The sequence below is a fragment of the Nyctibius grandis genome, chromosome Z (genome assembly GCF_013368605.1).
Source record: "Nyctibius grandis isolate bNycGra1 chromosome Z, bNycGra1.pri, whole genome shotgun sequence".
In the NCBI taxonomy this organism is placed as follows: Eukaryota; Metazoa; Chordata; class Aves; order Nyctibiiformes; family Nyctibiidae; genus Nyctibius; species Nyctibius grandis.
Window position 1 is genome coordinate 9,568,339 of NC_090695.1, and position 15,774 is coordinate 9,584,112.

Sequence of the window (15,774 nt, forward strand, 5' to 3'; positions counted from 1 at the left end):
TGCTGAGCCATCATCACCTGGAAGAGAGACAGCGCAGTCAAGAGGTTGCCCAGGGGTTTTTTGGGGGGGGCTGTCAAGGCTGCAGGGCTTCAGGCTGTGCTGCCAAAGTAGGGCTGCCTGCAAGGCTCCCCATCACCCACAGGCAGGGGAAAGCTGCCTGCTGAATCCCCAGCATTTTGCTGCAGGAAGCCTAGCCCTGACACCCCACTAGGAGCATCAAAGGAAGGGTGAAAAAAAGGGATCCCTGAACCACAGCCCACACAAAAGCCTCGCTGAGCCCCGTCAGAAACTCCCCCTTCGCTGCTACTACCACCCGGGAAGCAGGCAGGCAGGGTGCTGAGCACTGCAGCACCCCATGACTGCACCAAACCCTGCAGGAGACCCCGGAGAGGGGCATGGGGCGAGCCCAGCAGGGGACAGCTGCCTGCAGCAAGATGGTGAGCATCTCCCCAGGAGGAGGCAGCCGGCCATTGCTGGCAGGGCAGCCGGCACAGGGATGGCTCGGTGGCCCTACATGCCAGGCGGGAGCTGTGCCGGGCAAATATTTACCCGGCAGGATAGCGTGGCTTTTATACAGCTGCATTATCAGTCATCTGTACGTGGCTTGGGTATCATGCACACAGTGGCACTATCTGCGGGCTGTATCCAGCTGCAGGGAAACCACCGCCTTCGCCCAGCAGCTGGGGCCAGGAGTGGCTCTCCTGAACTGGGGGTGACTGGGGAAAGATCAACAAGCGTGGGCGCAGGAGGTGCAGCTGCAAGCGAAGTGAGACGTGACCCCACAGCACTCGGCGGCCCCAGGGCTAAAGCAGGCAGTTATCAGCACTGAGGTGGGGAAGAAAACCCCAACAACCCTGCGCACGCGAGGCAAGGGACCAGTAACCTCATCCAGGAGTACTGGGACAGCGTCCTGGCACTCCAGGAACACGGGCTTCGTTAAAGTGGGGGTTGTTGGATAGAAATAGCAAATAAGGAAAGAAAAAATAAAAGGTGAGCTGGGCAACTCCCCCCTCCCCCAGCCTCGGTGGCTGGAGGCTTTGGAACAGCTTCTGCAAGAAAATGGTAAAAGAAAGGCTTGGAGGTAAATGGAAAATATGATAAAGTATCTAACAGGTTTACCAAAGATAGAGCATGCCAGCCTAACCCGATATCCTTCTCTGATAAGTGATATTCTAGACAAAGAAAATGCAGTAGATTTTATCTCTCCAGACCTCAGTGAAGCATTTGATGCAGTGCCACATGGGGAACTGCTAAGCCAGGCTGAAGACTGCGGTGATTAAAAGCCTGCGGCCGCCAGCGAGCTGGCTGCAGGTGGGACGGGGAAGGGAAGTGCCTTGCACCGCAGTGTGTGGTTACCAAGGCATTGCCCAAGGGCCTGGGACCAAGCCTGTGTGCTGTTTCTATTAGTCACCTTGACATAAGGCGTAGGAAATGCCGTCAAAACAGAAAAGGGCAGAAAAAACCCAGTGACCTCAGAGAGGAGCAACAGGCGATGCAGAGCGATAGTCACACCTGAGGATTAACAGGAATTTCTACTCATCACTGGAAAACCACCAATGCAAGAAAGGCCTTTGAGGACGAACCGAGGACAAACCAAGGACAAGCAGACAGGGATGCCTCAGGCAGGGGACCGCGTGAATTTAGCTGTTGCATTTGGGGATGAAGAAGCTGGCTGGGATGCTAGGACCTGGCTTTGGTTTGCCCTTGACCATACATCCCCTAGTCCCACTACTGTTATTTCTGCAAGATCAAGGGAAAATAGTTCTTAGAAACTAATCTTCCCCACGCAGGTTGAGACAAGCATGGAAATGGGGGAGAGCAAGACCCCAGGACCAGCGCTGCCATAAATCACCTGCCAGGCAGGCCTAACCCATGCAAGTGCTGCATTTCTGTAAGAAACGTGAAGCCCTGACTCCTGCTCCTCACCCCGTCTCTAGATCCCTGCAGCTGGGTGCAGCCTGAGCACGCTCACGTGCTCCTTACCAGAAGGCAGCTGCTTCGTCGCAGAGAGGGTGGTCTGGAAACTCGCCAGCACCCGCCGCCCGTGCAGGTCCTGCACCGGCCGGTAATTGTTCTGCAGAGGTTTGCTGTCGTCGTTTCTCAGGCTCATCACCAGCATTGACATCTGGAAGGAGAATGGTGTGAGCAGAGCGGGGTGCATCCTGCCTTGGGGAGCCAGGTGAGCCCCAGGGGACAGGCACGGACAGTGCATGCCTGCAAGGAGAGGCTGGGCAAGACCCAGCGCGGAGCTCATCGCCCCGAACAGACCTGCTCATGGGAGAGCAGCATGGTCTGGTTGAAGACTGTCCACTTCACCGTCTGGTAGCAGGGAGGGGTGGTCAGAGAGCCGTTGTAGTGGAAGTAGAGTTTCAGGTTGGCAGGCAGCAGACCTGCAATGTTGAACCCAGGCACCAAGACCTCCTCACCTGGGAGAAGAAACACCATGGGAGTGAGACCAGGGCAACCCCTTAGAGGATAACAGGCAGGACCAGCATGGAGATCATGGGCAGCCTGGCACTGCATGTGCCAGGGTCCCCACTGCTGGCACTGGAGAAAGAGCAGTGGGTTTGCCCTGGAGGCAGGGGAGAGCACGTGCGAGCAGAGGGCACCTTGGAGAGCTGTTTCTGTACAAGCTGTGCAACGCTCCCCTTCTCACACCCCTACAGCAAACGCCTGCTGCAGCCCCTCTCTGCCATGCAGCGGGTTTCTCTGCTGGGCTGCAGCCCCTGAGCCAAGTACTAGGTAAGACAGGGCCTTACCTTCTCTTTGGATTTCGTACAGATGCTCAAGTATTTCCTGATAGTACGGGTTCTCCCTTGGCCCAACCTGCAACACAGAGACCCCACAGTCATGACAAGGACAGGGGCCGGATGGAGACCAGCTGGTGATGGCAGTGCCAGCAGGGAGGTATTGCTCCCTGTGAGAGGCACCCTGTCCCGGTGACCCCTTCCTCCTATCAGGGCTGCTCTTCCCTCTGGGCTGCCCTTTCTCTCCCCTTCCCCACAGGAGCATTTGCACCTTTGCCGGTCCCCCAAACTGTGCCTGACTCTGCCCACCTCAGTCCCTGTCTCCCCCCTGCTCCTACCCCTTCTTGCCCAGGGCTGACCTATGGGACTCACCTCCAGGAATGCTCCCAGTACGGCCAAGCCATCTGGGTGGACCATCGCCTCCTGAAAGCTGTCATACTTGGTGTTGTAGTGGACCACGTGTATCTGGAAGGGAAACATGCAATCCCGATGCAGGATGGGCACCTCCGGGAGGTGCTCACCCCCACAGGGCTCCAGCCTGCTGGAGCACGGGCTGGGAGAGACATGCACCCATTATGAGCACCCCTCCTAGGAGGGGAACATGCTGGTGGGACCGAGAAAATGTGCTAGTGCAAAGCAGCAAGAGTGAAGGTCTGCCCGCAGGAGCTTCCCTGTTCAGGGACAGCAAACCAGCACTCTGCCCTAGAGAGCAGGGGGTCAACTGCAGAGCCAGGCTCAGTTTGAGGACAGCAGCTAGAGAAGGAGGGATAAAACCAGATGGGAGCTGGCAGAGCAGGAGGACAGTGTGTACAGAGTAAACAGTCCCTGCAGCTCCCAAAGCAGGCTGCTCACAGCAGCCCGGGAAGCTGGCTCCCCCAGCCCAGGGACTGCTGCTGCTCCTGCTCCATCAGCCCAGGACCAGGCTGCACAGAATCACAGACTGGTTGGGGTTGGAAGGGACCTCTGGAGATCATCTAGTCCAACTCCCTGCCAAAGCAGGTTCCCTAGGGTCGTGTCCAGGGGGGTTTTGAATATCTCCAGACAAGGGGACTCCCCACCCTCCCTGGGCAACCTGTTCCAGGGCTCTGTCACCCTCAAAGTAAAGTTTTTCCTCATATTTAGATGGAACTTCCCATGTTTCAGTTTGTGCCCGTTACCCCTTGTCCTGACACTGGGCACCACTGAGAAGAGTCTGGCCCCATGCTCTTGACACCCGCCCCTAAGGTATTTGTAGGCATTGATAAGATCCTCCCTCAGTCTCTTCTTCTCCAGGTAAGCGCAGGGACAGGCTGCACGGCTCGCACACAGCCAGCCCCAGCCCACCCGCAGGCAGAGCATCCTGGAGGGTGCTCTCCTCCTCACCTGCACACCGCAGGCTGCAGCGTGAGCCTGGCTCAGCACCAAAGCGTGGCCTCCTGCACTGAACTACTGAACTACAGCGGGGATCCTGGCCGGGGCTTACAGCATCCATCCGGCGACAGTCCGGGCCGTGGGCTAGGAGCAAGACAGCACTCCAGCACCTTCCCTGCCCAGCACCAGGAGAGGAGAGGAGAGGAGAGGGTACCCCCGCCGCCCCGACAGCTCCTCACCTCCGCAGCAAAGCGGTGCCTGTTGACGGTGTGCTCCGAGCCGGGTCCCGACGGGGAGCCCCAGTGCAGGTGCAGCTGCACGGCTCGGTACTGCTGAGCATAGCCACCAGTGATGGCCAGTGACCCGGGCAGCTCGAGGAGAACTGCAGAGGCAGAAGGAAGAGGCTGGTCAGTAAAAGACAAAGCCCAGTCCACCCCACAGGTACGCGGAGGAGATGTCTCAAGGGAAAGAGTCACCCTGGGCTTGTGGAAATGGGTCACAGCGAACAAATGTGCTTTCCATCTTTCATGAGGCTACGGGCACGTCAATACCCAGAGCTGTGCTAATGCGGCACGGTTCAACTTTCGACTTCAGGTTGTAGGACACCCCAGTAAATACATCAGCTGCAAAAATAGCTGCTATGAAAATGCTGGAAAGTGAAGAGCCCCTCTGCAGAGACCCGCAGGGGCCAGCTCCGAGCCAAACGTTATCCAACAATTTATTCAGTAAGTGAGAATAATATAAAGAGTCTGTGAACAAAATTCATGGAGAAAGATATTGGCAGAGTGGTGAATACCTACGAGAGCGGGGCTGTCGGACAGAGAGAGCTGCAGCGCTTGGCGAGCTGGGACCTCTCAAACAGAGCAGCCTCCCAGCGCTTGGCAGCACTGGAGCTGGCGGCACGGAAGGGTTAAATCTTTTGAAAGCATTTAGAGGTAAAATTTTGCTTCTTTTGGGTACCGTAAATACATACTTGGTTTTGCCTTTTACCTTAATGTGGTTTATCCGGCTATCTTGGACTTGTGCAAATCTAAAAACTGAGTTACCTGGACACATGGCACAAATATCAGGAGCATCCCTGGACCCTGAGAAAAGCTGTCCTATCTTCCTGTGCACCTTTTCCTCATTTTTAATATCAACTCTTTTCCTTCCTCCTCCTTTACAGGTGAAATGTCCCTTAGTCACATCACGGAGCGAGGGCACAGATTTCGCGATTAGCCACGTAACAGGGCTGCGATGAGTCATTTGTCCTCTCCCGTGTTCCCTGCCACTGGGCTCGGAGACACAAAACTCAAACAGAGGAAGTGGGAGACTGCTCCCTCCCTGGGAATTTATCTGCTTTTACATTTCTTTTGTATATCTAAACGATTGCTTTCCTTTTACTAGCTACCTGAGTCATTTTCAGGCCCTTGAAAGAGCTTACACAGCATATATACTCTACATTACAAAAAGGAGTAACTGCACAAATATCTTACTGGACTTGCAACTTTTTATTTATTTATGGCTTTTCATAAAGCAGACTGGCAGCTGCCAGAATAAAAAAAAAAGGCGTCTTATAGGCATGTGAGAAACTCCTTCCCCCCCCACAACCACCCCAATGAAAATGCTCTGACTGCTTTTCTAAACGCCGAGCAACACCAGATGCCAGGGTGTCTAAAATAGCAACTACTGAGCTCGGCTAGTTTAACTCTGCAGGCATGCTAGGGCAGGAGGCCATAGTATAAAGCTCTGTGCATGCACTGCGCGGCTGATCTGACCATGCACAGCGAGTCCGACCTGTTGAGTTTGCTGTATACAGAGGTCAGCTCCACCTCGCTAGCTACCAGGGCAAGGAGGTGCCTTATCACGCTTCTTAAGTCCCTTTCTCCACCATCTTTTCTTAGCTCGGGGACACCAACACACACAAAACACTCGGCTTGCTCCCAGAAAAAAGCTGGTAGCAACCAGGACCCGCCATCTCCAGCTGTGGGTTGGTGAGTGGGAAGGAGAAGTGTTTTTCCTCCATATCTGGCATGGCGAGACTGATATTAAAATAACTTCAATAAGTTATGTGTCCAGACTTTCCAAAAAACATTCTAAAATTGGGAAAGAAAAGACCTATAAAAATTTCTTAAGATCTTGAGACAGCATCCTGAAGCACAGACTTAAGGAAGATGGGCAATGTTGTGTCCTAAAAGACTGAGAGGTAGGTACCTTAAAGGCTAAGTCACATCAGAGACTGACTAGTCCTTTGAAAGTGAAATGCAGGGGAGGAACCAGTGGCTGCAAACCTGCATCAGAAATACCAGGGACACATTTTTAAAGAAAACGTGGGTTGTAACAAATTCCTGGAGCCAGCTCCCAAAGGCAGTGAGTGGCGAGTTCTCCGTCTCCTGGTTTCTCCCCTCCAGCCAGGAAAGCACGTGACCTGTAAAGGCTCAACAGCCTGATGCTTCCCTTTTGGCCTTGAAGGCAACATGACTGCAGTCTGCAAGAGAACCCCCTTCCCAGAGCCCAGGGCAAGGATGTCAGAGAAGCCCAGTCTTGCCGGGAGATGCTGAGTGGGCTCTGCTTCTGCTCCAGCCTCTGCCCGTGCCTTTGCACCCACCTGTGTGCCCGTTGTTCCTCAGCCTGAGCTTCTCGTTGGCGGGCAGGCTGTAGCCAGAGAGCTGGATCGGCCGCAGCTGGGGGCTGAAGACGGTCTTGGCCGTGTTGATGTTGATGGGTGACTGCACGGTGCCCGCGCAGTCCGGGTAGTCCACACCCCAGTGCTCCCGGTCTGGTACAAGGAGGAAGGGAGGGAGTGCTGTTGAGACCACCCGGGCAAGGAGCCCTCCAGAAAGGAGGTTTGGTGGGTGGTGGGGAAGGAGACAGGCACTGGCCAGGGAATAAGCCATGCACGTAAGGTTAGTTTCCATCAAGTTAGCTTGGGAGCAGCTCTGTGCCACCATGTGACGGCATGCAGCTGTATCAGGAAAGGTCTCAGAGTGTGGTGAGCTGCCAGGAAAGTCTATTTTTGGGGTGTTTGGGAAGAGCGCAAGAAGATCATTTACAAGTGGACTTGGCAAGCCGAGGAGCTGCTGCTCTGCAGCTCATCACACGCTTGCTGCCTTGCACAGCCTGGCCTCTGGCAGGTTATCGACCCACCACTTCACCGCTCTGCTACTCCAGCAAGGTACCACAGTGCCGCTGGGATCACATGAGCCCACAGCCCCAGGGCTGACGGGTTCCCGGCTGTAAACTGCACCAGTACAGCCCCGCAAAGGGCCAGCTCGCACAGGTGGGGTGGCTGCTTAAACTGCCACCTCTCCCCAGTGCCAGAGCTGGGATGAGCATGGCTGATGCCCCAGAAGCCTCACCTTGCGCTGCAGGGCACTGCTTCTAGCACGGCTTCGGTCAGTGCAAGCCAAGGCTTGCCCCCAGCCCCTTGCAGGACCCCCATAAAGATGGAGCTGGGCGTTAGCAGGTTCAAGCCAGCCCCTGGTCCTGACTAGAGTGATGGTGCCACAGCCTGGCCCACCACCATGGTGGTAAGGGCTGTGTTTGTGCTAGCACCTCAGCGATGCCCATCATGGGTGCCGTGGAGAAGCCCCCTAAGCCATGATGGGAGGACAGGGGCCAGGCAGGATGGGGAGGGAGGGTGACAGAGGACAGATGTGAGGACACAAGCTAATCCCTGGGCAGGTCAAAGTTCCAGCACGGGCTGCAAGTCCAGCCTGGAGAGCCTAGCCCGCTTCCCCACTTGGCACAGGGTCAGAGGAGCTCCCGTCCAGGGAGGAGCCCTGTCCCGAGGGGCATCCCCCCACACCCAGGGGCTGGGGAAACCCTCGGCGGAGCCGCTGCTGCCTGCTCAAATGAGAGCAAGCCCCGGCACTTCAGCCCATCCGTGACCCGGTTCAGGCACCGCTGAGGAAGCGGAGTCAGGCAGGAGGGAAGGGTGAGCCATGGAGTGCGCACAGGAGCCCTGTAATCATTAACCACAGCTGGCTCAGGCCCACGGTCTGCTGGGTGGTAGGAAAAAAGCAGGAGTAACTGCAGGGTATTTACCTTCATAGCTCCAGTGACTGTGGCCAGGACCTTGGGAAAAAAAAAAAAAAGAGAGACAAAACCCACATGAATGGAAGGGAAAGGTTGGCAGCAAACACACCTCTGCCAGCTCCCAGCCCCAGCAGCAGGTGTCTGGGCTCCCGCTGCCTTCAGCCCCCCTCCCTGCCTCCGCTCTCCCGGTGAGGGGGATGCTCCCAGAGGGCACTGCCTCCTCTGAGCAGGACCAGGTCTGCAGTCCTTGGCCAGAAAGAAAACCCCAGGGCTTGACGCTTTGTTATCATCCTTATAATGGAAAAAAATCAGAGATACTGGATTCCATCACTGAGCAGCTGTACCAGCGCTCCCGCAGCCGCCCTGGAGCAGCCAAAGCCTCCCACTGTCCCCAGACCTCACGAGGCAGGTCTGCAGCTTCCCTGCGCAGGCTCTGCAAGAGCCACCGGGGAAGCGGCCGTGCTGGTGGCACTCCTGCGATGCCGAAGCACTGGAGGGGGTGTGGGGAAGAGCAGCTCCCACACCACAAGGAGTTTGGGCAGCGAGCCGCATTGCACCGCGCAGGCACCCTCCTCCCACCCGGGAAAGCAGCCCTGGGACTCACAGCGGAGGAAGCAAACGAGCACCAAAACCTTGCCTTCCTCACCAGCGAATGCCCCTACAATGGGGCAGGCTGCCACAGGAAAATGTGCCTGACCAAACACTCAGCTCCCGTCCTGGTAGTCCCCTGCCCCTGCTCACCCGACCACCCAAATTCCCACGCAGGGCTGCGTAAGGGTCCTACCATGCACAAACCCTTTCCCAAGGAAGAGGAGGAGGAAGGATGGGGGAGCCCGTGCCAGGACCTCTGCATGTCCCGTGTGGGGCACACAGTGGCCACGGCAGGGCAGGATGTGCCCTGGTGTGCCCTGAGCCTCCCACGGCTGGGGTATCCCTGGTGTGGAGATCTAGAGAGAGTAAAGCCCTTCTGGGGCAGGTCCTGAGGGTACCACAGTGTTCCACACACCAGCCCTCGCACCATCACTCTCCTCCAGAGCTGTCAGCAAAGCCTGGGCTCCCAGCACATCACTGGCCCTGGCCTTAGAGGTGCCCCAGCACCTCTTCTCAGATGCCTCCAGCCAAACACCTTGGCTGTCTGACACCAGACCTTCTGCATGCAACCAGCTCCAAGCAAAGGGACGCGGAGCCTGGACTTGCCCCAGAGGAACATGGCCCATAAGGATTATGCCCCTGCCCCGACTGGCACGACAGGTAATTCATGGGCTCCTCCTCTGACTTGTCCTTACCAGCACGCTCGTCATTGCTGACAGGCTGTCAGCACACGCCAGCCCATGACGGCACGGGGAGGGTGCCAGGCTGGGACAGGCTTGGGGTGAAGGGTGCACGCACCCAGCAGGAAGGGGCAGCATCTACACCTGCTTCCATCAGCTCCCCAGGGCGCAAGGACACAGAGGAGCATTTAGCAGGTGCAGTCCAGCCCCCACACCATCTCTGTCCCTTGGCAGGGCCAAACGCCTGCCAGCCTGGCCGGGACGCAGGAGGGGCTGCTCCCGTCCCCATCCCTGCCGCTGACAACGGCTATCGACAGCCACTTGCTATTAATAGGCGTGGATTCCAGCTCAGGGGTGAGAAAGGAAGAGACACGCTTTCCCAGGCCCAGATGTCCTACGCGAGGCCCGAAGCCCAGCAGGATCCTGCCCTCCTCTCAGCGAGGATGCAGGCATGGGCGCTGCTGGGGGCCTTCGGTGCAGCTGCTGCCCCGGAGAGCAGATGGGCATGGCCAAACTGGCCTGGGAAGGGCTGGAGGGTGCTTAGGAGCACTGGGAGTTGCTGAGATGGGAACAGCGCTCGGGGCTCCCTCCAGCACCTCCGGTGACTTGTCTCTGCAGTGCTTCTGACACCCAGGAGTGATGCTCGGAAGTCACTTGCCCAGGCCTGGGGTACTCCCAAAGGCATATGAAGAAGGGGCGGCAGCAAGCAGAGGGCTGGGCAAGCCGTGGCTGCCTGTGCCAGGCAGGAACACGCGTGCCCCAGGACACGCTGCAGTGTGGTCTCCATGCCTGCGTGCGTGGCACTGCCCTGGGATGCACCCAGCCATGCTGCAGCAAGCGGAGATTCATCCTGCCCTCCTTGCTCACACAAAGGTTCCCTGCTCCCCAGACACCAATTATGCACCGACATCCAGACCCTCCTCTGGAAACACCCCATCTCTTCCCCCTGTCCCTGCTCTCCTGCCCCACTCGGCACTATCCGCACAAGGTGGTCACGGCTGGTACACAAGAGCCAATTTTGCTGTTTCCTAGGCAGGGTTTCCCTCCTGCAGCAGGAGGGTGCCTGTGAGCATGGGGAGCCCCGCCAAGGGGCACTCACACCAGGGCAGTCCTGGCACGGGTAAGGCACAGCAGCCTGGGGCTGGCACGCGGTGCCTTGGCTCACTGCACATGCCTCAACCGGCATGGCCCGCGCCGGCACCCCGCTTTCTGCTCACCTCCAGGGACTCTGCCTTGACAGAAAGCAACTCAAACGTCATATCGTAGATTGAGCAACACCACCGTGCTGGCACCTGCCCTGCTGTGTCAGCGCCGTGCCACGCACCCCACGCTCCCACGTCCCCACACACCCATCTGTTCCCACAGCCAAGGGGGCTCCAGACCCTCCTTGCAGCATCCCGCCAGCTCAGCTCAGCAGCTTTGAACACCCCGAAGGCTGTAGCAGCACCCAGGAGTCAGTCCAATCCATCCCAATGCATCAGACCTCCCTGGGGGTCTCTTGGCACCAGAGCCAAGAGGACTCATGAGCGCTTACCCACGCACGGCAGCCACCCGAGTGTGTTTCCCCATCCCATGGATCTGGGTGCAGCTACGGCACAGCCAGGCCACCCACCCGGGGAGGCATCTCGCAAGCCCAGCTCTGCAGGGTTGGGCCCCCTTGGCACAGGCACCGAGCGCTGCAAGAGAGTGTCGAGGTGAGGCCAGCCTGGGCGCTGGGTCACGCTCCTGGCATCTGCCCTGGCCTCAGCATGGCTCGAAGGAGCCCTGCAGTGCTCTGGTCCCCTCCACGTGAGGGCGTTTGCCATCTCGCAGCCCTTCGCCATGAACATTCACCCACTGCCCTGCCCAAATGTCGATTTGCATAATTTCAGCCTGCCTCCCACGTGCCCCGCCGGAGCACGTCTGCTCCCTCGGAAAGCTGCGTGGTGCCAGGTCTCCTTTCTGCTGAACTGCTGCCACTCACCACAACAGACGTGGCTGCACCTCGGCAGCGGGTGCCGCAGCTCTCTGCATGCCCTGCCCTGCCCCTGAGCACCCACAGCCCCGGCAGGGACGGCAAAGCGCTCCCAGAAACGTCGGGGGAAAACCACCTCGCCACTGCGATGAGCACGCTCGGAGAGCGCGTACAAGAAGAGGGCTCCTTGCAGGGGTCCCGACAGGAAAACGCAGCAGCAGTACGCACAGAAAGCCCCCGTGCTCAGCCATGCAGAGCCCCTCTGGTCCAGCTGAGCGCTGAATGCCACCCCCTTCCCCAGCAGCCTGCGATCCAGCCGAGTTTCCCCCTTTCGCTCGCTCCCTCCTTCGTGCTTCTCCCCCTCCGTTGCTCGCTCCCTCTCAGCCCTCCCATTTTGGGATACTGGCGCTGCCGTACGCGCCAGCCCCTTCCCCTCCTTGACATCCAACACCATCCAACAACGCTTTCCTGCCGAGTTCAGGCAGAGGCTGCCATTACCAGCGTGCTGCTCGGCATGTCCCGCAGCCCGGGAGGAAGGGTAGGAGCAGCTTTCAGCAGCGTGAGGAGCCAGCATAACCGCCGGCCGATGCTAATCCCACGTAGGAAATGCACTGATGCGGCAGGCTGCTCCCAGGAGACCTCGCCACGGGGACACAGGGATGGACCACGCACCTGAGGGGCTCAGGATCATTTGCACAGAGCAAGAGGCACCCTTTGTCAGAGCCAGGCAAAAAGGACGGAGACCAGAGGGTCTGCCCTATATGGCTGCCCCCTCCATCCTCAGCTTTTCATATTTTAGGGGGAAACAGCCCGAAGCTCCTGCAGAGCACCTAACATTGAAACACGTGTGCCGTTCACAGCATGAATGCTGCCTGGCAGCCACGCAGCCATCGGTGCTCGATGCCCTGTGTGTGGCAGGCAGGGCAGCAGGCTCGCTGCTAGCTCGGACATCCTGCTCTCTTATCGGCTGGGCACACGATGCTCTGTGCTCAGCCACAGGGAGCACTGAGATCCTGCCAAAGCCTCCTCTCCTGCCGGGACCCAGCCCTGGGCCAGACCCAGGTCAAAGCCCTGTGAGAAGAGGCTGGTTTGCAGGGGATGCCAGGGCAGGAGCGCCTTGCTGTGCCCCTGAGGAAGAAGCCTCTGTCTGCAGATCAGTCCCAGGCTGTGGGGGGACCACTGGAGCTCATGGCCCAGAGAAGAGGGAAAGCGGGGTGTTATTCCTGATGCTCAGTGAGCCAGGAGGTATCAGGACACACAGACATGCACAAAGTACAAGTCCCAAAGCAGGGACCGGCCACAGCAGCCAGGTCCCAGCCTACAGAACACATCCGAGCACCATGTTCCTCGAAAGCAGTAACCTGATCATGGTACCTGGGCTGTGCCACTGTGCTCATGCTGCCTGCGGCCGGCTCCCCAGGCCAGTCTGTGGCAAGCACGGCACAGGCACGGGGCCTGGGCAGCGGGGCGCACAACCCGAGCATCCTTCTGCCAAGCCCCACGAGGACCCTCTCTACGGGAGGGCTGTGCTGTCCCAGCCCTACCTCCACCAGCACAGCCCCAGTTTCTCCATCCAGACACACACCCCGTGCAGCACCTGTGTCCTTTCAGCCCAGGACACCACCCCATGTGCTGCCCATGGGGGCACTGATCCCTCCCAAGCCCAGCTGCATTAAAGCCCCATTGTGCTTATAAACTCTGACCCACTGAAAGCCTTTTGGGATCAGCCTTTAATCTGCCACTGGTAGCACAGGTCGCTGTGGGGATTGTTCTTTGTGCTCCTGAGGGAGGACTGCTCGGGCTGCGGGGCCAAAGACTGGGCCAGCTCCCCCCCGAGAGGGGCAAGGGTTTGGGTGGAGGAAGGCATAGGGCAGGCTTTACTCCAGGGCACATTCCTGTTCCCTGTGAACCCAACTGCTCCAGCAAGTGCCAGGGGAAAGAGGAAACAATTGCAGAGCGCTGCAGAGAATAGGGCCATCTCAGCAGAAGGGATAAAAATGGGGAAATCCCAGGGGACAAAACAGTGCTTGGAGCTGGGGAATGTGATGAATAAGGGGTCTTAAGCAAAAGAAATGGGCTCAGCTAGAGGAAAAGCATGTCAGGAAATGAGTGAGAAGAAGACACGGAGAGCAGGACAGGTCTGAATAGGAGGGAGAGAGGAAACAGGCTACAGTGGGAAAGGGAGTTACTGTTTCCCAAAGACACCCTTAACACAGGACTCAGGCCTCTGGGCAAGCCAGAGGCTCCTCAGAGAGCAACCCCATGGCAAAGCCTCAGTGACAACACCCTGGCTTGTGCTGAGTGCCCATGGCTGGAGGGCCACAGCCCTACCTCGTGCACAAGCATCAAGGAAGAGGGAGCCAGCATATTGTCCGGCAGTGGTGCCGAGACACGCGGCTTCTAGCGCCTGGCAGGAGCCTCGGTGGGTCCCAGACGAGACCTGCTCCCTCACGGGACTCCAGCCAGATCTTCAGCCTCCAACACCGGTACAGCATGGGCCAGGCTGCCCGTTCCCTACCCACCTCCCACCCCTCACCTCCTTTTCCCATTTCTATCCCTGTCTCCCCACCCACCCATCCCAAACCCCACGCAGCGCCCAGCCGCTTGCTGCCAGCGCACCACACCGGCATGCTGAACGCCTGACACCCTCCCACCCTGTGGCCTGGGTTACTTCATCTCTGTGGCAAGGACCATCTGCGTCCCCATCTCTGTCCAGTGCTCAGCCCAGCAAGAGCTGCTCTGGTAAGAAATGTGATTCATTGCAATAACAAAAGCAGCTCCTGGCACCAAACAATTGCCAATCCGCACCACAGGGCAGCTGTCCTGGCACAGGTCAGGGCAACTCCTTACCAGAGGCAATACCAAGGACAAGTTACGAGGTTGAACCTGAGAAACAAACCCGCGGGCAAAGCTGGGACGAGGAGTGTAGCCAGGGACAGGAATGTCCCAGTGCAGTGCTCAGCCCCACGCGAGCAAACGCATGGCACTGCCCCAAAATCCCTGCTGAGCGCTGGCAGCGGCACAGTCCCCAGTCAGAAAAGGGACCAAGACCAAAGACCCAGGACTTTTCCCCTGAAACAGTGACCCTGAAATCCGAAAGCCCCCACGCCACCAGCAAGACAACTCTCAGGGTGTGGGGGGGTACACAACAGCACCCAGCCCCGAGTTCAGGCACTTTCCCTGTTCCCCATTGTCAGCCATGGGGCAGATCCCCACCACCTCCGCAGCGGCCCAGGATCCCATCCTCGCTGGGCTGTGGGGGGACAACGCGGATGCAGGGCCAGGGCCAGCGGACCCTGCCAGGCAGAGGCCACGCTGCAGGACAAAGGGGACCAGCCGCTGTCCCGCCACGCCAGGGTCCGGAGCTGGACCCTCTGCGCGGTCCCGGCAAGGCACTACTTGCCGTACAGCCCTGGCTACCCCCATACCAGCATCCATGAGCCCCTAATCTGATGCAAAAGGGACTTGGGGGGTGGGGGGAAGAGCTGCACACAAGGCGGGGAGCCCCCACCCCTGGGCAGGGGTCGGGCTGCACGGGAGTTGGCGGGAGCAGGGACAAAGGCAGGGACGTGCAGGGGGCGGGGGGGGGGGGGGCAGCTCCCACCGCTGAGCGATGCTGGAGGGGGGGCACAGCCCCACAGGGGCACCCCACACCGAGGCACACCTGGGCCCCTAACAAGAGTGCAGCAGGAGGTACAGCGGCTCCCCCAAAACAATCAAGGGGAGAGCTCCCTAGCCCCGGGGACCTCCCCAAAACATTAGGCGTCCCAAATCCAGCACCCCATGCATCGGGGTGCCCCTTGCATCAAGGACCCCGTGCATCAGGGCACCGCATCCATCGGGGACCCCAAACTCAGTACCGGGGTGCTCCACGCATCAGGGTGCCCAGGCACCAGGGACCCCGAACCCAGCACCGGGGTGCCCCGTGCACAGGGGACCCCAAACCCATCACCGGGGTGTCCCCGCACCGGGTCGCCCCGCGCGGGGGGACCCCTCGCTCACCTTTCCCCGGGGAGTGCGGGGGGTCCTCGCCGCCGTGCTCCGGGTCATGCTGGCTGCCGGCGCGGCCCAGGGCGGCCAGGAGCAGGAGGCAGACCCGCAGCGCGGCGCGGCTCATCTCCCTCCAGCAAGTGCGCGGCTGCGGGACGGGACGGGCCGGCGGCGGCTCCGTGCCTGCCCGGCCGCGCGTACGTGAGAGCGGGCGGGGAGGAGGCGGCGGCTCTGACTCACGCCGCCGTTACCTTTTATAGAGGCTGGAGGCAAAGTCTGCTGCGGTCCGGCCCGGCCCGGCCCGGCCCGGCCAGGTGAGCCGCCCGATGCGGGACGCGAACCGGCGACACCCCCGGGGGCTGCCCCTACCCCACTGCAGCCACCCCCTCCCCCCGCCCCCGTGCCTGTTGCCCCTGCGCGGGGGACGGGGGAGCCCCGTCGGCTC

General features: G+C 59.3%; 1 protein-coding gene across 1 annotated transcript in view; it reads right to left on the bottom strand.

Moving 5' to 3' along the window:
• Nucleotides 1-15,466, bottom strand: part of CA9 (carbonic anhydrase 9) — a 16,156-nt gene extending 690 nt beyond the window's left edge. The window contains exons 1-9 of the mRNA XM_068422118.1: nucleotides 15,342-15,466; nucleotides 8,124-8,153; nucleotides 6,685-6,855; nucleotides 4,337-4,479; nucleotides 3,120-3,212; nucleotides 2,760-2,826; nucleotides 2,269-2,426; nucleotides 1,984-2,125; nucleotides 4-17 (exon numbers count right to left, since the gene is read on the bottom strand). Of these exons, the coding sequence (XP_068278219.1) occupies nucleotides 4-17; nucleotides 1,984-2,125; nucleotides 2,269-2,426; nucleotides 2,760-2,826; nucleotides 3,120-3,212; nucleotides 4,337-4,479; nucleotides 6,685-6,855; nucleotides 8,124-8,153; nucleotides 15,342-15,456 (933 nt within the window). The 5' untranslated portion in view covers nucleotides 15,457-15,466. The remainder of the gene's footprint in view (nucleotides 1-3; nucleotides 18-1,983; nucleotides 2,126-2,268; nucleotides 2,427-2,759; nucleotides 2,827-3,119; nucleotides 3,213-4,336; nucleotides 4,480-6,684; nucleotides 6,856-8,123; nucleotides 8,154-15,341) is intronic.
• Nucleotides 15,467-15,774: the final 308 nt, after the last annotated feature.